This window comes from Phaethon aethereus (assembly GCF_964289735.1).
Source record: "Phaethon aethereus genome assembly, chromosome: 1".
Classification (NCBI taxonomy): Eukaryota; Metazoa; Chordata; class Aves; order Phaethontiformes; family Phaethontidae; genus Phaethon; species Phaethon aethereus.
This window is the reverse complement of record NC_138575.1, coordinates 75,235,746-75,259,211: the sequence shown is the minus strand read 5'-3', so window position 1 is coordinate 75,259,211 and position 23,466 is coordinate 75,235,746. Positions and strand designations below refer to the sequence as shown.

Below are 23,466 nucleotides of genomic sequence, written 5' to 3'. Positions count from 1 at the left end.
GAAGACCTTTTCCAAGCATTAAAAAGCAGCACCTCCTCTCTCCCTTACCCCCAACCCAAAACGCACACGAAGACCGGAGCTGCCTCCTTCCAAAAATCCATTTTTTTCCTGCTTTCATTTAGAGAATCCTGCACTCCTACATGCATCTTTTGGTACCTTGTCTTTGCTCCCTTTTCAAGCCCTCTCACTTCCAACATAACAGGGCTTTTCCCGTCTACTTCAGCATCCCACTCACTTTCCACTCTGCAGAATTCAGCAGAGGAGTTGCATTGGAATCAGCTTTCGGGCTACGGCATCCTTTCAGTTGATGAAAATGTTATCGTGGTGTAAACCTACGAGGTAAATCTGTTCTCTTCCGAATGCACTCAGTTACCACCTGGCTAAAATACCTTGCTTTACGCTGTGCCCTCAGTTCTGCAAGTATTTCATGCTCCATTAGTAAAGTCTATGTGAAGGGTGGATTTGTTTTCTAAGGGAGAAGGGAGCTGAAAGAAAAAACAAACCAATTGGTATTTAGTGTCGAACGGCAGCCCTTATTCCCTGCTGCTATAAATACTCAGTGCTCCTTTGGTATGTGTTTTGACCAAGCGTACAGCAGCACGATGTGCAGAAACCGTCGCCTGCCTGCGGTACTATTGTAGGTCAGCTTTTGTGCGATGTTGCCTTTGAACAGGCTGATGTCTCTGCTTTCCTCCTATTGATACAGCTTGAACCACTGGCATCTGAGTCCCGCTCCGTAAGAGTAACACAAACGGTGTGAAAGCCTTTATGAATGGACGCACAGTTGCCCATGCAAAGACCCGTTGGCAAATTCCCCTAATGCTTCTCCCTATCAGGATTTTCTCCGCAGCTCTGTTAAAACCACCAGCAAATGTGTACGCTCACTGATAAAGTGTTTTAAGCTCCTGATATGACAGACAGTTTTATATAATCCTACTGGAGGGGGAGAATTATAACTACAATATCAAATTAATATTCCTGTAAAGGTACGGTGTCCAAAAGCTAATCTGTTTTTACCTGGCTGTATCAGTTAGCCTTTGAGAAAATATTACAAATATTGCCACTTTTTTTTTTTCCCCTCAGCTGTCGTGCTGTAATAATATCATTACTGTGACAACATTTACAGTCATCCTTCCAGCTGCAGAGAGGCGTCAAAATGCACGAGGAAGAAGCATAAAATGGGAAAAAAGGATCTTACTGATGAAAGACAGAGTTCATTCTCTAAAACAGAGAACCTCTTTTATAAGCAGCGTTGAAAGGACTTTCAAAACATCTTTTTATGTGACCAGTGATGTTAGCGGGTAACAACGTGGAACAAGAACGAGTGAAAACGTGCAGGCATAAGTAACATGGAATGTATCGAGCCATTAGCCACAGGCGCTTTGCTTTTTGGTTTTGCACAGAAGGAAGTTTTTCTCATAAAACAGAGGAGCACAGGCAATTTTTGACAACTTTGCCATCATTACTGTACATCATTACAGTATCTCTAGGAAAGCCATAAAGACCAGACCTCCATTCTACAGCACTGGCTTCAGGACACATCTTTAGCATCTTTTTAATATATGTAAAAAGGCCTGTGAAAGACACGGATGGGCAGGAGCACCAGTAAGCTGAAGATAAGGAAGTACAGTGAAAGTCTGGGTGAAATTCCTGCCACGTGCACCACAAGAAGCTCCCTTTCAAAATCAACACATTATCTGTTCACAGGGCACACCCAAATCTTCCTCTCATACCTACGACGCCGATGCTGAGACAATTGGCATAGTTTTATCCAGTAGAAGTTGATGCATCCATAGATCACAATAAGTTTGTTTCAGTCCTTCAAGGGATTGAACTTCAGTGCAATTGGGTCCAACAGGTCTGGCCTGTTGTAACAAAGGGGAAGAAATCCATTTCCAGCCCAGCCCACTGCAACAGTTACCACTGAAAAGCATCAGAGCCTAGAAGAAGCTCTGATTATAAAGCATACTTCCTCCAAACTGAGAAATCAATTACAAAGAATAGCTGTAAAGCTGCAGAGAAAAAAAATTTACAATGCACACGTGAACATACGTTACTGGAGATAGATGGGTTCGGCAGCCTCTCTGAATTCTCCCATAGGGAAAACCACCTGTGAAGATGCTGCAGTGAACCTGACCCCCTGTGCAACTCTATGTAACGGGAGCAAGCTGCGCTGAAGTTAAGGGGTTTACTCGCAAAGAGAAGGGCCACTCAGAAGAGTAAGGGACTTGCCGGATTAGTATCAATTATGTATTAGAGCTGTCGTGCCAAAAACATTGTGTCTGGAGGGGTCCTATTGTACTATGCGCCATTTCAAAAGGAAATAAAATGCGTATAAAAGGAACAGTGGAACATGCTCGTGCACACGCACACAGACCTCAAGCACATCTCAAACAAGCAGGCACTTCCCTTGTTAGCAGAGTTCCTTTTCCTTGGGGACTCAAACAGATTCTGACCTCATGTCTGACATTTGCTGAAATTTCGATCTGAGCTGTTGCTGTCAGGAAGCCATCATTCATAATTTAGCATTGTTTAAGAATGCCTGTTCATGAGAAGCTCACGTCTGATATAGAGGGGGACATAATAAATTTGGTCTTGCAAGAAGTAATCCCTCTAGAATAGGATGAAGCGTGTGCAAGAAAAGCAGAGGAGAGGAAAAAGCTCGTTGACACTGCTGTAGCTCTTCTTCCTATAACAAATGATCCTTAGCTCTTATTAGGGAGAAACATGAATTTGTGTGAGGCATCAGAAGTGCCCCTCTGCTTCTGAGGCTAGCTGAGCATTAACAGTAGATCTAGACGATGTGATTTATTCAGTTGTCCACCTGGAAAAAGGTGATGGAGAAATGGATGGTGCAAAAGCAGGTGATGCAGAAATGTGTTTAAAGAGAGTTTCAGCAAGGATGGCTGCAACCCTCAAAGCCTCGACAGATGAGCATCTAAGAGGAAGCCTCACAAATGCTCTCGCTGTCCCTGGCCGCCTCTGGCAAGCGCTTGGACACTGAGCGTGACCTGTTGCTCTGAAGGGTGCAGGATTGTGGGTAAAACCAGTTCCAGCATCCACAGTACAAATGGAAACCTGACTTAAAACAGAGCAAAAGGCAAGGCTTCAGCGATGAAAGGAAACAGCCTGGCTAGAGGAGACTTCAGGCGCAGAACCAGTGCAGAAATTGCTGAGTTCTGTGCAGAGTTTGGGTTGTGTGTCAGGTTTCCAATAGCCAGGTCTTCCATTAGCTCATTTAGTTAGGGCAAAATTTACATGCTGGCCTCAGAAGAGTTTTTCCAAATATAGTCTTTGAAACATACTTGTGTACAGTAGCACTATGCATACAGTAATATTTATACATGGGAATCAGAACCAATACCCCTCTAGCATTTTTAAGTAGGTCTCAGAAGATTTTTATTTTTCTTCCAGAAGAAAGTTATCATTACCCTTATGCCCATTTAGCAGGGGAAACAGAGGCAGAGACCTGAAAACATTTCACTGACGACTAAGCTCGATTTGTAACAGAGGCTTCTTCAAGCCTAGTGCAGTGCTGTAGGACACACAGAGAAATTCAGTTGTACTTCAAACTCTTGGATGCACCGACAACTAAAATTAGTGAATTGCTTCAAGATTATTACGCTTTTTTTCTTAAGGTCTCTAAAGTTATGCAGCATCACTTCATCGGGACCCAGGCAGACAATATAAAGTTTGGTTAATGGGCAAACAATAATCAAAATTTATTCTGTTTCTTCACAAATATAATGAAGATAAGAGCAGGGCTTGGCACAGAGATTGTCCACCGAATGACAGAGATGAAACGTGAAAAAAATTAAAGCATTATTTTTCGTGCTGCGTGACAACACAAAGCACTAGGGAAGGAAGACAGAAGTATCCTGAGGTGAGTTAATAAGTTTTCTGAGGGAAGGCAGCCTCACACAGAGGTCTGCAGTATCACCCAAAGAGGACGTCAACATCATGACTAAAAGCTCAAGCAATCAAGGACTTGGGAACCATCGCTAGTGCAACCTGCACATTCCTCTGCTGAACTTCAGCTGTACTTTGCATCCCAGACCACAGCAGCTCCTTCACAGCTGTCAATGAATAGTGTGATCCTGCCAGCGCTACCCAGGTTCCATGGACTCTGGATGCACAGACATCTTTAGTTCTGGAGCTTCGTCGTGCTCATTTTTCTCAAGTTACTTATTCAAATGTGATTCCCTTTAAAAACAATTGAAGGGCCACACTTTCGCTCTGTTTTGAGGTTAGTGCTGCAAAACATTTGAAAGGCAAGGAAATAACAGTTTTCTCTCTTGAGAAGAAACACAGAAGATGGATTATTTTGTCTTACAAAATGTCACACTGTGATGTCTGTCATCTAGAAGGCAAGTTTCACAAGTCATTAATTCAACCAGATGGTGGTGTAGAGTCTACTGATAACATAAGCTGGCTGGGAACATAAATATCAACAAAGCTTTGGTTTTTTTGCAGACGCAACTTACTTTTCAACCTACCTATTCACTTTGTGGGAAATGCATCATCAAACCATTCAACTTTTGTTGTTGTTGTTGTTGCATGAAGGATGGTTTTCTGGCCTCAGAGAGGATAATGGAAAATTGTCTGTATACCCGAAATGAAGCAAAGAACAAAAACTTTGACCTGCAATTAAGCAGCCATCCATTAACGTGTCCCCTTACGCCAAGATGACAAGTGCAGTTGTACCATCGTTAACATGATCTCTGCTGAACTGGAAGGGCCAAAATATAGGTTGGCATGTAAAAAAATACAGTCTGAATGCCAAGCAATTCAGATAACACATTATTGAACATCATTCAAAAATGAATTATTAAAATAAACGAAGTCCTTACCTGCACAGTACGATGTCTTTTGTGGAATTGAAGATTCAAACAGACCTGATATCCCTGAAAAACATTTGAAAAAAATGCTTTGTGAAGTGCCACATAAAATCTGTTCCACAAATGAGTACAGAGTGGCTCTTTCCTCTGACTGCTATACTCAGCCTGAGGTACAAAAAGGAAGGGAAGTGACTACCCATAAGGTCTGCATATTAATACCCACCATAAGTAGCTTAAAAAAATACAACAGAAGGATAAAGCTGACTGCCAGAGTTAACTGAACTTCCATTTTCCCTTTCCTCCACGTTCCTTGGTTGCAGCAGGGCAAACAATTGCTTAACCACCGCAGGGAATTCTATGCTCATGAGATTTCCAACCCAGCAGTGTTGGGAAAAGCTTTGAAATGTAGACCACCCAACTAAACTGCATGAAACCGCCAAGCATCTTGATGTCAGGAAGCTCTAAACTGCAATGAAAGCAATTATCTATAGTTACCATAACCACAAACTGAGGAAAAAAAAAATATGGATCTCTCATTCTAGAATGTGCCTTTTCAGAGGAGGAAATGGAAATTAAAACATTATCTATGAATCCTTAAACAGTTATCTGCCTGTTCTCTGAAGAATATAAAAGTGAAGGAGCCTGTGACTCCGAGTAAACAGAGAGTCAAAACAAAGAAAATTCCACCATTTGCAAGACAGAGGGTGGATTTCTCAAAGCTGATGCTGAATTCTCTGGGTATTTCCCTTCAACTTCTGGGTTTGAACCGGGCTCAGATTTGACTTCCACTTCTAGGTCATGAGCATAAACAGGAGCTCTCACAACTCCCGTCGTGGTTTGGTGCTGGTTTTGATTCCGCCTGTGCTGGATGTCAGCACGGATCATCACCTGCTCTCTCTTCCCAAAGAAGAGCGGGGAGGTACGTCGGGGAGGTTTGATGACAACGTTATCCGTTGCTAGGGCGCTCTGCCCGGTCCAGCAGTCGTGACTTACGACAGCTAACGCCAGAAATGGTGAAACCTGCCCTTGGAAAGGCCCGAGACAAGCTCGGTGCGAAGCTGCTAGCCTCCAAAGCGGGCTGAGCGACAGAAGGGGTGTGCAAGCTGTGCGCCGGCTCCAGGCTTGGAGAGAAATGTTGCCTTACAGTCCCAGCTGTCGCAGCTTTGTGACGGTAAGTCGTATGTGACATTGTGGTGTCCCACTAATAGCAGAGGAAGCATTTCCAGAGGGTGCTGCTGTAAGTACCGGTCTGGGTATCGACAACCTCCTTCTCCCTGAAGGGAAGGAGAGCGTGAGAAGGGATTTTTAGTAGGAAAATGTGCTCATATGCCCGAGATTTGTGGCAAACTTGAAAGCCTCTCTTCAGCAGCGAAAAGAAAACGCGACTCTGCCCACATGTAGTTACATACTGTGGATCCAACTGTCAAAATGCTTCCCACAGCTGAAACCTGGAGGAGAGGCATACACTTTATTGCTGCTGAGACCTATTATTGGAACAAATAATGTGCTGTGTTTTGCAGTTACGATAATTAAAAATGTCAAACATCTTGCAAAGTCTGCAATTTTTTCTTCGCAGATTTTCACAATCCATAAGTGCTGAATGAGCAGAAAATTCCTTAGATGGAAAGTTGGGAGTTTTGTTTGTATATGTTTGTAGTTTTACAAAGATAAGTTAGTTGTTGGAGGCTGAAGAGGAAATGAATGAATAAGAACAGCTAAGTACATTTGCAAGTTACACTTCACATCAGCACAGAACTGATGTAAGAAAGGATGCTCTATTCATTGGGGTTAGAGGCTTTATGATCGCTAAGTTTGGAGCACAGGTAAGAGCTACCGTCTGGCAAAATTTCAGTCCTAGGATAGGACTTCGCTGTTCAGCCTTGAGTGCCATCTAGATTAATTCAAATATTGTTTATTTTCCTGCATGACACAGATCACAGGACCAGATACATTTGGGTTTCAGTCATTTTCTGCTCACACAGTGACTCCAAATTTTTGGGTGATCAACTCAAGATATTCCCAACATGTCAAATTTCAGTGACTCATTTTATGATTATTCAACATGAGGCATCCTTAGGAGTCAGATTTCCGGAGGGGTTAATTACTCACAACTCAAACGATTCATAGGAGCTCTAAAATATCATTATAAAACCATAGGAAGAGTTCATTAAAAACGCATAAAAACTCTGCAAGATATTTCTGAACCCACTACCCGTCAACCCCTCTAATGGAACAAGGATCTTGTAGACCAAATTCTACCGAGCATATTACCTAATTTCATAAGGAACTGAAACTTATCTTACAGTGTGGGGAAAAAAAAAAATTGAGGAGCTCATAGAGTTTAAATTGATTTTCAATGTGCCTGTGAAGATTTTCTTTCTCCTGACTGCTAACTTAGGAGCACTCAAGCGCTGTTTTACTTAACTCGATTTTCTAATATGATAGGAATTAACCCAAGCATAAGTTTAAACATTTCAAAAATAAAGTAACTACCATGATATCAGTGACTCACTATTTTATTAGCTTCTGTGTTATCTCTGTATCAGATCAGTCATTGCATTTAATTTTCAATGTCATCCTTAAATTTTGTAAGCTGGTTTTCACGAGCAGCATGTTTTGTCCTGGTTGCTCAACGAGCCATCCAGTTAGGCCTCTCAACACGATTGCTGTGTAATCTTCAAATGTTAGCTAGACTTTTTTAACATTTAAAAAACCATCAAGTCAGATGGATGTGTTTACATCTTCAGGTAAGAATTGCCATAGCAACAATATGTTTGCACATGCAGAGTTAGGCTTGCACGTGTTACAATTATATGCATCCAGAAATAACACATATAGGTTTGGTAGCCATTGATAAACTGGAAAGCTAAGGAAGACAACAGATTATATGAATATTTCACTGCCTCATCCATCTAAGACTAAGAAAGAAATTTTCAAGTTTTCTCAATCCCACAAATGCCAGTTCTCCAATCTTTTGTGTCCTTGGATGTTTGAAAATTTAAGGCCAAGATCTCACTACTCTTCGAAGCTCTATCAGCGCTTGGGTGTTTCCTCTCTTCATTCCAGCCACACAGGCTTTTATCTGTCCTCTGCGTGACTCTCTGTTCTTCTCACTAATTCATTGGTTTTAAGACCATTCTGAGCCTTCAGGTGTCTTCAGCCGCCGCTTACCTACAACTGCAGGATTTTGTACCAACTGAGGAATATTTTTGGACATTATGCCAGAGAATGGTCAGAACTACTTGAATTCCCTGTCATTACGAGAGTCAGGGCTAATATAATACGAGATTTTCTTAGGGGAAAAGTAAGCATAGCTGGTAAAATGCAATAGAAGTTAAATTTGTATTTAATTTTATTTCCTGTCATCTTCATAGATTATATTTTCCTTTTCTCTTGCTGCTTCACTCCCACTCATTCTCATAATTTGTAAATTACTTTTAGTCTGAGAAATTTCCTGTGTGTTAACTGTATTTCATTGGCTGCCAATTCAGTCTTCTGTTTCTGGCACTTGCATTTGTATTTAGGCAACATGATGAAAATTAATATCATAATTATACCATTCAAGCAAATCACATGAATTAAATCTGTGTCTAGCCAGCCAAAAATATCTTCGGTTGTCATTGGAGTTTGTGGGTTTTTTCCTCCTCAAGTAGAATCACAAGGCAGTAGAAACATTGCTCCTGTGTAGTTTTGTTCCATGGACAATTACTCCGCAAAGGAAGAGCAACACTCAAACTGTTCTTTTCAAATACCATCCTTTCATTTTCTTGTTATGTTATTTCTGGTGAAATACTCTGATTTCCTTAGGAAAAAAAAAATACTAGAAAATGTGACACAGTTCATTTTGAAAAAACTACTAAACAAAAGCCCTCTCCGAACTGCAGAGACACCTGCAGCAGTCGAGACCCACCGTCTAGCACAGGGCCAAGGAAACACCGTCGTAAAAGACACAGTCTCGTACTGGAAGGAAGGAACGCAGGAACCTGGTACTTCCTTGTGCATGACTACACCAGAAATAGTATATATACAGCTTCTTTTGTATCTGCCCAGTTGCAATATCCATTTTGCCCAAACCATAATGGTCTTGCGTTCCACTACTGTATGAAGATCTCCCCTATTTCCTTAAAACATCTGCATTGTGCTATGCCATAGCTTTTATACTGACGGGGCTTGAACTTTGCTGCTAAACGCTGTCAAAAAAACCTCACCTGAAGGCTCCAAAGGAAGCAAAGTGATCACAAGAGCAACTGATTGTTCTCACTTAAGAGACAGACACATTCTGCGCGAGGCTCACTTTACAGCAGGTATGCGGGAATGGTTGGCCACGTACGTTTTTAATAGAATGAACTGCAGAGAAATCAGAGAAATATGAACACTCTGTTAGTATTTTTTACAGACAGGCTGTTTGGTATCAAACAAATCTATGGTTAACCCACAAGTCATTAATCACTCAAAGCTTCTAATGTCAGACCTCCTAACGGCTTGGGCAACTGCTTTCAGAAGTCTCAAATTGTTTCCTGTCAAAGAGATTTCTCTCTTAAGTACAGCCAAGGTGCTTGAGAGATCAACTATTTGTCCCATACACCTTTTTAATTGTAAAAAATAATGACATTGTGGTTCATTAAATTAAATAAGGTAATATAATTGTTTTACAGCAGAATATCAGGTTATATTTACGCACATGTATTTGAAATAACATTATCACCGAGATCTGGGCAAAATTCCGTCTAGGCTATTTCCACATTCCAATTTAACATAAGTGACTTGGACACTGATTTAATTGCTGTAGTACAAAACCCTTTTATTTCAGAGGACCCTAGTTAGTTTTTTTTTTAATCTAAACTCTATAATGACTTCAGACAAATCATAATAAACTTTTCTTCCTAGGAAAGGAACAACAACTATGTTGGGATTCATACCACCCTAATTACATTATTAAAATAATGTCAGTTTATCTGTAGGCAAGGTGACTGTCAAAAGCGATGTCTGTTTCTCCCCATACATAATTAAGTCCGCTCCTTCCTGCCAGAAAGTTTCCAGGACACAAGTTAGCGGGAGCAGCTCAGGCCCGATCTGAGTACTGGGGAAGAAGGATCTTTTTCTCAGTTCAAAACCAAATCCATGTAAATCTACAGAGCATGAAGCCCTAGGAGTAAGAAGGATTTCAGGAGGTCATCCGATTCATCCTCTGCTCAGAAGCACACCTGCAAGTCCTGAAAGATGCTCATCTAACAAGTTCTCTAAGGCATTTTGTGGAGGATAACGCTAAGCTCCCCAGGCAATGTGCCAGTGCTTCCTGCTCCTCACGACTGCAAACCCGTGCCTGTGTGTGTAGCCTGAACCTTTCCTGCTCCCCTTCAAGCCCATTACTTCCTCCGCTGTCTGCTGCAGATGTAGGAAACAGCCCTAGAAGATTGTTGGCCAGTTCTCCGTTTCACTCATTGCAGTTGAGTCAGCCTTTCCTTGCAGATCATGTTTTCTGAACTTCTGAGCTCTCCTCTCTGTTGGGCCCACGTCTTTCTTGAAGAACAGCAGTCAAAAACAGGCACAGCAGTCCTGCTGAGTCGTGAGCAAAGCAGCAGCAGTATTTCAGATGTCTTCTCCTTGTACCTCCCATGTGGCATCTTCCTTCTCATCAACAGTGTAATATCGTTGACTGACGTTCTGTCTGCAATCTCTGGATTCTTTTCCATAGATAGGCATGCTACCTAAATCCAGTTATATCATGCCCCTAATAGAGATCTCTTGCTGGAAACAACACCCTGGTCACATCCTGTCAGAATACATCTTGTATCCTGCAGGTGTAAGAGGAAAGCAGGAGCTTTCCTACTGGGGCCTTACCTACGCATGTCCATGAGGAACCGTTGTCTAATCATACTGCACCTTTCATAGGCAGAGGCTGGAACTGTCTGGCAGGTAGAGCCAAAAAGCAGCGCGTACAGAGGCGTGACAAGCTGTGTAAACAACGTTCTGCCTTTAAGGTGGAAACGTATGTACATGTAGAATATATGCATGTCAAACATGCATACTGGAAGATTTGTTCATTGACTTCCAGAAACAAAGCCTACAAAGAATGCCTAGATTATATCACATCGGGGATTTTGTTCAGACAGAGCTGTCTGGTTGGGTACAAAAATATGTCTATTCTCCTTCAAGTATGAGGAGTAAACGTGCGATTATATTTGACAGTGACCTCCTCCGGGACAAAAAGGCAAAAGACTAGACACTGCTCTGTGACATTTAACTCAGCGAGACCATGAATCCCAGGAGTAGAAGTGCAGTGGGGACACCTCAGACCATCAGCAATGTCCTTTATTGTGGTAAGACACAGTAACTCTCAAAGTAGGATTCAAGAGGTTGAGTAGTATGAGTCAGTCTTGCTGCCCCTCACTGTGAATCTGGACAACAATCAAGATCTCTGCAGGGTGATTCAAGCCTTAATGATGAAAAGTTTCACATGAGAGCAAGACATTACTGCAACGACTGCTGAAACAACACATTATCAAACTTTACTTGCGGTATTTCTTGTTTATTTTGGTTGGGGAATCGTTATTCACCTGTCTCTCCACTCAGCTGTTTTCCTTCCTGTCATTTTTTACTGTTAGAGACTCAACTTGATCTTGTGCTCTTTCCTTTTTTCTCTTGCCTACATTACATTCTTTCATCTACCCTACCTCTTGCCTTCTTCTTTATCTCGGCCCCTCTTCTTCTGTAGCGGCAACATGGAAATAGTCTAGAGCCACCAAACTCTTCCTGGGCTGTTAGCTGGCCCGCAGATGTGCTCTGCTGCTAGTTGTGGAGCAAAAACCAGCAAATGGTCTTAGAAGCACCAGAGCATTTCACCTTCAACAAAAAGTGCTCTGACAGTGTCAACAGAAATGATGGTGTGAACACATTATTGCTCAGTTTCATTCTCTTCACATGGCCTCTGCGTGAGTTTAACAGTTGATACATGTAAAAATAAAGTGACAATTTAAAAGCCTGCTTGCAGTTTTCTGGCATGAACAAGAGATTCCTCCAGACCAGCGTTCTCTGATCACCCTGCGCACAGAGCTTCAACTGACAGGGTGCATCGGTAACGAAGCACGCAGTACGCAGCGCAAGGGCAGGATCCGAGCACTGGGGAAGAGAGAGGTGGGAGATTACGATAATTTAATAACAAGCGACTCTTCCACTTCACCTTCTCTCAGCCATTTCCACTCATGCAAACGGCACCAACCCTTGGATTGAGGCCAAAGTATAAACAGATCATCAATTCCAGTAAAAGCTTGAAAATTGAATTACAGCTTTGCAACGCAGATAGCTCTGCTGTCCCGCAAGAAGTATGAAGAGAATCTGCAATTTCTGAGCTTAAACACGGCGGCCTCCTCTCCTCTGTGCCGAGCAGGAGCAGAGGGTAAGCGCATGCGTTGTTGCAGGCCTGTGGTTAACCAAAACCCGCCAGAGACGGGGCAGGGAGAGAGGGAAGAGGGACGCGCAGCCCAGGGCAGGATCCCAGGGAGGTGCCACGCGGCTGCGGCGAGGGCACAGGTAGCCTGGGCAGAGAAGGGAGGCAGGGAGAGGAAGGGCTGCTGGCTGCAAGTGCTTCCACTTACTCCTCCGGCCTTCAGAGCATGCCGGGACATAACGACGTCTCTTCAAAGCTCACCAGGCTCGGTTGTACTCCCTCAAAATTTAAGAGCTCTTTTAGGGTGAATATTCTCTTCTCTAGGTTGTAATTACTCTCATGTTTCCAAAAATCTCACAAGGTTTCCAGGCAAAGATTCTCCTTGGTTGAAGTGTTATAGGCATCTGATTTTAAGAAAAATAAAACCAAAATTGGAATCAGCCTGGCTCCCTACAATTTAGGGGGATATTTCTATACACATTAACGGAAATGCTTTTGCAACAAAAAGCGCATCATTTAATGTCAACGTGCATGTTTGTGCTAAAAACCTGCAAGTCAATTGAAACATGACTCCTGCTTCCAAAAATGAAAACAATTTCAAACTCCAGCTTCTACTCAGCAATTTGCGCATTGACCGATACAGGAAATTCTTCTCTGAGGCCGTTAACTCCAGCTATATTGGTCCAGTTTTTCAGGCAGCGTGTTCACCACGTAGGAGCAATGACAACAGACCCAGCACCACGCAAATACCTTCCCTGCTCTCAAAACCTTCAGCATGTCAGACTTGTCACGCCCAATGTAAGTTATACAAGTCCAAAAATAAATGGTATTTCAATATTTAAGCTACTGTGTCAGCCCACGTCTTGAAACCCAGTCCTTATCCCCGCGTCATGCTGCTGCCCAGGCCCCCAGGAGCGATGGGCCTCCATGGGGCGGCAGGGCAGGGAGCAGGGCTGCTGGGGGGCAGCCCCAGATTAACAAGTGCCCATGGCCGAGCAGGGCAGGGCTGTGGGGAGCTGGAGGCTGGCCCTGCTGCAGCATCGTTGGGGCAGGAGCTGACACGGGGTGACATGGGTGACCTGGGCCCTGGGATGCTGACATGGGGTGACATAGGTGACCTGTCAGTGCTTCCAGGACCTGGCACTCCTCTGCAGACAAGGCACGTCACTTCATCCTTTTTTGCTTCATTTCTGCTTTTTAGAGAAAACTGAGCTTTCTGCTAACTACCAAAACTACAAATACTGCATGGCAAGAAAATTTTTCGTGCCACACAGCGCAAGGCTCCACGGAAGATCTGCCGATGCTGTGGCAGCACAGTTGTTCAATAACGTGCTTGCCAAGAAAACTCCGTTACTCAGATCAGTCATCAAAGCTTCCGTCTGTCCTTACCTGAACACCGAAAGGGAATGGAGAGCTCTCCAAAAATTCAGTCACTGACATGTCACTTGACGCAACTGTTTGTGATTCCCTGCATCTGTCTTGCCTCTATCTTCATGCGCCCGCCTCTCAGTAAGTTGCTAGCGAGAGATGCACAGTGCCATCTTTCAGTCTGACAGAAGTGAACCAGAGCTGCAGCCAAGGGTTCATTTCCAAGGAAAGTCTAATTTCAACTACACACCAAGAAAAAAAACCATTTGATTCTGCTGGGGGGGGTGGGGAGGTGGTGGTAACTTCACACCATTCACTAGAGGACACTTGCTCTCCCTTAGCACCTTTCACGTGCATATCAGACTCCACAAAGTAGAAGGTTAACAAGGGAAAAAAAGCATGCTGAGGGCTTTTCAACCAGCTCTGAAAACAAGCTCCTAGTTGAAAAAAGAAAAGGAAAAAAACCAAACCTGGGATGGTATTCCAGAAGGCATTCCTAAAGCATTGAGCTGGTTGGGACTCCAACGTGAAGCCAACATCTCCCTCCAAGACAATTCCTGCCCACCTTCAAGCTGGAGTCGGCTGACTTAGCAAGCACTATATGCAGCGCTTAAAATAGCGATGGTTAGAGCAAGCTGTGGAATCAGCAAGCACCAGCTCCACCTGCAGGTGCCCTTCCTCGGACTGCTGCCATTATCTGGAGCAGGGGACAGTTGTTCGGGCCCTGAACACTGCCCAGTCACCTGAAGGCCCGACATAGACCTAGCTTCACCGCTGCAAGTAGAGCACTGCCTGGAGAAGTGGTCTTTCAACAGCAGATGCTGCCCCTTTCTAATGAAGGGCGATACCGCCCAATTTGTTCACAATATTGATGTGAAAGTTTTAAACCCGAGCTTAGCAGCGCTTCTGAGGGCTGCAGATGGCAGCAGGGCTACTTTCACTCTACCCCGTCATTTGGATCCCCCAAGTCAAGAGAAAGCAGCGACACTGTGGGCAGCCAGATACCACAGGGCAGCTCACTCACGCCTTCCCTCCCAGCGGGATGGAGACAAGAACCAGAAGGGTGAAAGTGAGAAAACTGGTGGGTTGAGGCAAAGGCAGTATTTTGTTAGGTAAGAAAGACCAAACAAAGAACAAGCAGCGATGCACACAGCAGTTGTGTACCGCCGGCGTCCCCAAGCAACCGCAACTCCCAGCAAACCCCTCAGTTTACCGCTGAGCCAGACGTTGTGTGGGGCGGGACACCCCTCCGGGCCATCTGGGTCAGCTGTCCCAGCCGCGTCCCCTCCCCACCTCTTGTCCGGCCTCCGCACGATGAACAGGGAGCCCTGACCCTGTGCAAGCCCTGGTCAGTAACAGCTAAGACATCCTCGTGTTAACAAGGGCCTTTTGGTCACAAATCGCAAATGCAGCACCACACCAGCTGCTGTGAAGAAAACGAACTCTATCCCAACCGGCTGTGACGAAGAAAAGAAACCCTATCCCAGCCAGACCCAGCACAGCAAGTTGCATGAGCTCCCACCTCCCGAGAGCTCTTCTCAGAGCTGATGAAGCGACGTTTCTTTGAGCCACCAGCATCCCAATGGCACCGTTTGCCTCCCTGTGTTTGGAAGCCCCATTCCCATAAAGAGCATGGTATCTTGCAGTAACCGCTCCCATTTCAGCATAAGCTTCCACGACTCTCCCACTATCAAAACTGTATGTAATTATGCCATGACTAAAGCGGTAAAAGTCATTAACTAATGAGGTTCCTTAATATGACTGTCAGCCATTCTGAACCCAGCAAGGGATATAAATCAAGTTACAGGCACACAGCTCCTCGCAGGTGTTTTGTGCACAGACTTAAATTTTTAACTCACATTTTTGTATAATTCCCTGAAGTTTGTCTTATGTTTACAAGATCCTTTTTTGCCTTTGAGAAATGTATGGGGTTATGATGTTCCAAATGACAATGGATTTGCACACACTTAACCCTTTTTTTTTTTTTTACACTGCACAGAAGAAAACAAACCATCAAAGCAATTTAAGTGTGCAACTTCCCACAGGTTAAATTTATCCATCTGGACCAATTAAGAAAATCTAAATCCCAATTAATAACAGTTAAAAACCATGTTTGTAATTTCTGGAATAATAATTAGAGAAGAATTAAAATTTCTAGATGAGAAAGCTCCTCCTTGTATGTCTAATGAAACACACTAGCAGAAATTGTGACCTTTTAAACAGCTAGAAATTAAACGATGGTATTAATACTTCCATAGAAGCTATCAAAAAAAACCCCAAACAAAATAAAATAACCAAGAACAGCTACTTTAAAGTGCTACTTCAGAGAATATTTCCATCTGAATACTTACGCTGAAAACAACTTCTTATGCCAGATCCAAGACCTTCTGAAGTTATTAATATTCTGCCCTCAGCTTCAAAGGGAACAAGATTTGCCTTGCAAAACAATCAAGAGAGCCACAACTATTTACAGGCGACTTAATTTATGGCAGCTTTGGTTGCAACTGGTACAGAATTTAGAAAGACAATTAACTGTATGAGTAAAGTGCTCTGGTAAGCACCCAATTCAAACACTTGAAATATAATTAACTCTCCAAATTTTAAATAATCAGGTTGTAACATTCTATACAAAAAATGTTCCTCTGAGGAGAATGGGGGTGGGACATCTTTAATATGCATCCAGCATACACATTTAACTATTACACATATAAAAAGGCATAAAATTTTATACAGAAATTTATTGTGCAAGAATGATCTTCATGCTCATTTACAATGAAATAATTAGTTTTAACAAATAATCATGCCATCGCCTAATTTCAACACTAAGCAGAATATTTACATTCAAGTTTACACATTTGTTCAAGTTCCATGTATGGTATTGTCAGAATTAAGTAAGAATGCATCTTCAGATCAAAGTTTGCATTTTTTTACATTAAAATATCACTGCCTTTCAGACATTTACTGGAAATGACAAATTTCCTTTCTTTGCAGTACCCTCATTTCCCAGCTACTATACTAGGAAGAAAAAAAAAAAACCACACACAACAAAAAACCCTAAAAACTTGCAGAAATCAGTGCCACAAATATACATCAATCTCTAATTAGCCAGGTATTTCCAACCTGTTAAATGGAAAGGAGGCTGGAGCACACCTCTGTATAACTGACCTGACTCTTGGAGGACTGTTTATGTCATCCTTGGAAGAGATCATGCCTTAAGAATTCTTAACAATTCTTTCACAGAATTTTATATTTTAAAAAGATCTTTTTTGTCAATATTGAAGTGAACATCTTATAATAGCACCAAACACACTTTGGAACTTTTTGATTGGGTTGTTTGGGTTTTTTTTTTTAACCATAGGGATGAGTAGGAGCACAGCATCACAGTCTGGCACCTTTTTAAAAACAAAAAAAACCCTGAAACACCTACCCAAAACATATGCTGTATAGTAATAATTAAAAAAAATAAAAATCAGCAGTTCACACACAGTTGAAAAATATTTTTAGTGTGCAGAAATTCAAACTGTGACTTTTTGGTGCCACTTCTTCCTCTTCACACTCCATGACCTAAGACAAGTTCAGACTTCAGCCCACATTTTCTTAGCCTGTGCACAAAACTCTTGCTCCATTGGCAAAGGTGGCTAATACAGGCTTCTCCGTTATCTCCCACCCACCCACCCCAACCACTCTTTTTACACCGAGCTGAGAATCAGCTAAGAAAATATGCAAACTCAGAAATGGTTCTGAATTACAACTTATCGTGGTCCTGTTCAACAGCTGAGAAACACAAGAGAATTTTTGTTTACTTTCACAGTTCCATGGGATACCTACTATTTTAATCCATACTCTCCTATCAGCACTTCACCTACTGCCTAGCTTTCACAGGGGCCTGCAATTACAACAGAAGAATCAGAGCATACCTGCAATATGCTGCCCTGACTATTACACAAAGTTAAAGGACAAAGTATAGTGATTGTCTTGGATTTTGGCTATTAATGTTATGGGGAGATACTGATTTTGAAGATGCAAACCTAGATATTCCCACATTTTAAATAATATTTATATTTCGCAGAGACTACTTCACTTTTTCTGTCTTCACGTTGTGACATCTCCTCCAGAACTTGTGGGTTGAGAAACAACTGTAGAAGGTTGTACTGGTAACATTTCTAACTCAGATTCACGTACAAAGATGACTGCATCACCACTGACATTTATTAAACACTGAGCCTGAAAAAAAAAGGCAGTACACAGTTAACAAACATTAAATAGTAACAACATATTTTATGTTTACTTGCATCTGCTAGATGTAACTACACAAATAACAGAAAACCTGATGGAGATCAGAGAAGGACAAATTCTTAGAATTTATTAGTGAGGCAATCTCTGCCATATTTCCTTTTATATCCACTCACTTGTGTGCTATCAAACATGTTGACAGATTCTCATAAGACCACCAGAAATTAAATATCTGGGTAGCTGTACTTGCTTTCACTACTGTTCTGAATATACTTCATGTACCAAAACAACCATATTCCATTGTCATCTTTACTAATAAAGTTTTGTCCCTTTATGTCCAAAAATTGAGCATTTTGTATCAGCAACTCCAGGTATTTTTATGTGCAATTAGGATCAAAATCCTCATATTGCAACATCAGTAAAGCTAAGTAAGTTCAGCACTACTGTTGAACTGTTTCCTGCAATTTGCTTCATTCTAGTGAACTTAGTATTTTTACCCATTTGGGTATTTATGAAGCATATTCAAAATTTTGTGTTAACTCAGATGTTCAAGAATGCTCTTGGCTTCTTTAAACATTATGATGAAGAGCTCCAGAAGTGTTACGCAGACATGGCTCTACAAGGTTGCTGTTTTTTAAATAGCTAAAATGTGTATTTGTGTCATACTAATCACAATAGCACTGTTATTTTATAGCACAATTTACCTGATTTTTGTTTGGATTTTCCATGAAGACACACTGCTTCATTATGTATGAGACAACTGCATTCCCCCCTAAAGCTGCAACATGAGCTCTCACCATTGCAAACACTTCAGCAATAAAAGCATGGAGAAAACCACTGACACCACCCTCCTAAAATGGAAAAGAAAAAAAAATTACAAAAAAATTTACATTTTATGTTTGGTATAGCTACAAAACACTAAATACCTTTCTTACATTTTTTTACCAGCTGAATATTTCAGTAAATCCTAAAGAGTGTATTGTACAGAACTTAAAAGCTGTTCACTGTTTAACAAGTCACAGTTAAACATCAGACCAATGGAACTTAACTGTTTGAGGAAAAGAATCACAAGTAGGTTATTCATTTGTGACTGGTATTCTTTGCAAACAGTGTATCACATGTACCAATACTTTTCAGACATTCCAACAACCTCCGCAGGAATATTTAATATTGCAACGACAGTTGAATAATTACTTTTTTCTTTCATCAGGAAGGATACTACCCTTTTTTTTTTTTTTTTTTATAGCTGGGAAGCAGATAAAGAACAATTTCTACTGAGGATTAAAAGAGACTTAGACTTCTTGGAAATTACCAGTAAGGAGTGGCCATTACCTTTGGTCACTGCAATTTCATGTATGCTGATGACTGTCACTAGTTCTCAACATTCACTAAAGAAATGATCCCTCAAAATACAAAGTAAGCAAGGGACAGAGCACAAGACTTGACAAGCAAGCTATTCAAGGTTTTTTTTTTTGCCCCCCTTGAAGCTCAAAAGAACTTCTGGCCATCCCATTTACTGAAGTTGTTTGACTTGATAGTGCTTGTGGGGGACTTTTACTTCTTTGGTGCCAAGCTGAATAATTTAAATTCCTGTGAAAGGATGAGAAGGAAAACAATGAAGTATGGTTTTTTTCCTAGACAATCCTTAAAAAAGAATGTGAGCAACTACACTGGGGGGAAACCCAACACATAAAAACCAGGTAACCAACCAAAAAAATGAAAATCCACAGAAAAAACTATGAAAATAAACTGATGAAATCCATACTGGTTCAAAATATCTGTAGCATTTCAAAATGGAAGTGAAAGGCAAGACCACTAGACTTCCCACATGTGTGTGTGCCACAGGAAAAAATGAAAGAGGTAGGTAGAAGAGGCTACGCTGAACTTCAACAAACACTGACTGCACTCGTATCTACTGGAAAAAATATAATCTACCCTGACCAGACTCATAAAGGTATTACGACACATATCTTGCAGATGAAAATTAGCAAAAAACAAGTATAATTTCACCAATCCAAGCATGAAGCATGAAGGCAACTGCAGCCAGAAATCAAAATTTCAATACAAGTTTCCCATTCTCATGAAATTTTGATTTTGTCCAAGTGTTTTAATAGTTACAGCAACTGACGGAGGGAAAAGAAAAATCTGTAATATTATAAACCTAATACAAAATTTGATGATAACAGATAACAAGATTATACATGTAAACGGCATAAAGATATTATTACATGAAGATATTATGTAAATGGCAAAACGTAAGAGCAATAGATAAATTTGACTTAAAATTATCATTGATTTTTGAAGCACAGTGGCTGTTATACACTGTAGCTTATGAAAGTTCATAAGGTTTCAATATTCTATAAACTGCTATAAGCAAAATATAAATACGAACACAAATGCTGCCAATTATTTTTCTGTAGAATCAAACACATTGCTCAAGTTGGATATAATGACCACTCTGTTTTGACTCTGTTACAGCCTCAGGGCAATACTGTGCAACCAGTATTGAAACTGGTTTGTGACTCAGCTTATGCAGCTAAAATGGATTTAAATTAGCTGCCCTGAGTGCTGAAAATAGCATACTGACAGTATCACAGAAACTGTACAACTGTCCCAACTTCATGGAAGAGTTGAATCAAATACTTGAGCAACCTACCTCTGCCAAGATCTGCTATCACAGTTACCAAAGCTTGCTTATCAGCTATTGAATTTGTACCTAAAAGCTGCAGCTAGCACAGAAATGTCATGTAACCATTTCCCTGGTCATACCATATACATCCTTTTGAAAATGTTGTCCTTTTCACATAGATTTCTCAAGTTAAAAGGGGCCGTACTTGCAAGATCCAAACAAGATCTTTGATCAAAGGTTCTCTAGAGAGCTTGCAACTCATTTTTATGAAGGCTTATAATTTTTATTAACATCTGCTATGTAATTTTACCAATGTGTAATTAGCAAGAAACAGCATACTCTTCAGCACTGACAAACCAAGCAAAAGGTACATTCCACTTCTGTGTCTGGAAATGGTAGCAGAAGGATGCGGCTACTTCCCAAAAGGGCATGAAAATGATAAGGAATGTGTCTTGGATTTTTGCATGCTCAGGAGTATCAGTTGTCCAGATCCAAACTGGAGATCCTTGTTTGAGTTATCACTAGCTACACCCTCTAAGCTGCTTGTGTGGTTATGTACTCTATGGCATGCTTTTTAGGCATTCATCACACAGAGCTACGTTACAGAGAACACACAGAATGTAGTATTAAAAATCAGCATAATAGTTATATATGAAACAGGAAACCTTGTATTAACCAACAAATTCTAAACTCCAAATACATTGTGAAAGTTTATCATTGAGCTTGCTAAATAAGAGAAAAATATCTTTTTTTTTTTTTTTCTTTTCCTTGAAACTAATCTCAGGTTGGGGTTCAAATGATCCCAACTACCATTGTTAGTCAAAGACCTATTTTTTCCAAATAGTTCTGTTTAAGAACTCATTGGTTTAGTGTTATATCCAAATTCAGTAACAACGGCAATGGTTAAGTAATCCCTTCCTAACATTGCCAAACACAAGGCAGCTCTATACGCTCTGTGACAAGAGCAGTGCAACGTGACTTAATCCTCATTCAGCACCCACCCTGAAGTGACAAAAACTCTTTTCCCTTGCTGTGCCATACCTCAACTCAAACATCTTCAGATACTTACCTTTGATTATTATACTTAACAAAAAGTGCTAGACCCCAATACACAGCTCACCTCACGCAAAGAAGTGGTTTCTCGTATAAAAAACATGTTGATTATCCCAAGATATTTGGTTATTTTTGCCCCAGGTAGAAAAGAAAGAGGTGTCATCTTAACAACTGAGACAGTAGAATTGGCGCATGATGGAACAGAACGGTGCCGTAAGTATCCCTCAGCCAATGGACTTGCTTTATCAAGTGAAGCAGCTAAAAAGATGGGAAAAAAAGAAAAGAAAGTAACTATCAAGATTGATCACCGTTTCTCAAAACACAAAAACTCTTCTTATGGTTTCCAAATAGCTTGGTGACAACATTCAGCTGCCTGTGATGCTCAGCCATATCATGTGAGAAAGGAAATCATCATGCAATGCATGCAAAAGGAGACAAAAAGCTGAAATGGAATTTATTTGGAAGAGTGGCATTCCTGCAAAGAAAAACATTGAGGCGAGTAGCTGCACATACAACAATCAGTTATAAAGTGAAGGTAAAGAAAAAAGTGCCAACATTTTGAAATACATATTCTGCTGGAGGAACAAATTACAGGAAGTGTGAAAGTTGTTGTGTTTCCCCAGTGCAGCATTTTCCATTACAACAGATTATTAATCTCTGCTAATTTAAGCAAGATAGTCAGACCTGTGGCCAAAGAACTACTGAAAAATAACTCACCACTTGCTAATTTAGTGACCATTGCCTTGACTGTCACCTTGGTGATTGCTTCCTGTTTCTCACCAAAAATTTTCCAAGATCATACATACACCTACATCCATGCAGTGTATGTTATATAATTAGTAGGCATACACATTTATTGATAACTAATTTTTACTAAGTGAACAGAAATACTGTATTTTACTTTCTATGATACTGGTTCATAAACCCTGTATTAGCTTACAAAGACATTAACAATGTCGGCAGTTTTCACACTCGGGTATTCATTCTATATGTGATCTGCAGTACTATCGCTGGGCAGAAAACTCCACTATTCACCACTGGGAAATCAGAGATATGTCTCAGATTATCATAACGTGGTAGAAACAGCCGCCTACTTGTCTTAATTGATCCGCGCCTTATGGTCTGAGCTTTCAGTTTAATGAGCTCTATCCAGCTGTTGCATCTGTCTGCAAAGGAACTGTAATCAATTGACGTTGCTGAAAACACAGACAGAAAAACAAAAGAAAAAACAAAGAAAAAAAAGTATGGATGATGTCTCTTGCTCATCTCAATGCTCCTTTTGAGGAAGCAATAATCTGTGTCTGAGAGAGAACAAACATCCCTTTCCAGGTCTGTTCAAAGGAAAAGTTACAGTATAGGTTTGGACTTGCCCAAACCAGTGTACCGATTCCTGGTGATGTCCCAGCTGTGAACCAACTGCCTGACTGGGACTTCATCACTGGAAAAACATGTAAATACAGTCATTAATGACTTATGCTAGATTATTTTCTTTTTAAATCTCATTTTAGGTGTTCAGTTCTGGCTTCTTTAAGCTGATTTAAGCCTTGTTTAAATTTTAATTTTCATTGCTATCCTTTCCCTCACAAAGAGCTGCTGATCGTGATTTAACCTTCCTAACGATCTTTATCAATGTCTAACCTACAGACTGAAAAAAGCTTTGGTGATGAGGGTAGGAGTCACAAGCTGAAACAACACCTCAGTTTTAAACACAAATTAGTTTTCCTTACAAACACTGTCCTCCCTCCCCCAACATCCCCCCTCCAATACCCACCTCCCCCATTATCGTGACAATGAGAAGTAGAGTTGTTTCTGCTATGACTTTTGGTATTAGTTGCACGGGTGTTTGCGTATCTTTTAAAAAAAAAGTTTTGCAAACACCGTTTCTTCATTATCTTGAAGAAACGGAAGGAACACATGCTAACTTTAAATTAAGACAAGCAAAAAAAGCTCTCTCTCAG

General features: G+C 41.1%; 1 protein-coding gene across 1 annotated transcript in view; it reads right to left on the bottom strand.

Annotated features, from left to right (window-relative positions):
* Nucleotides 1-17,685: 17,685 nt before the first annotated feature.
* C2CD5 (C2 calcium dependent domain containing 5) overlaps nucleotides 17,686-23,466 on the bottom strand; it is a gene marked incomplete at both ends in the record, with an annotated part of 65,767 nt that continues 59,986 nt past the window's right edge. Inside the window, 5 exons of the mRNA XM_082013883.1 lie at nucleotides 17,686-17,817; nucleotides 18,531-18,677; nucleotides 21,576-21,766; nucleotides 22,603-22,704; nucleotides 22,893-22,946. Coding sequence (XP_081870009.1) covers nucleotides 17,686-17,817; nucleotides 18,531-18,677; nucleotides 21,576-21,766; nucleotides 22,603-22,704; nucleotides 22,893-22,946 — 626 coding nt within the window. The remainder of the gene's footprint in view (nucleotides 17,818-18,530; nucleotides 18,678-21,575; nucleotides 21,767-22,602; nucleotides 22,705-22,892; nucleotides 22,947-23,466) is intronic.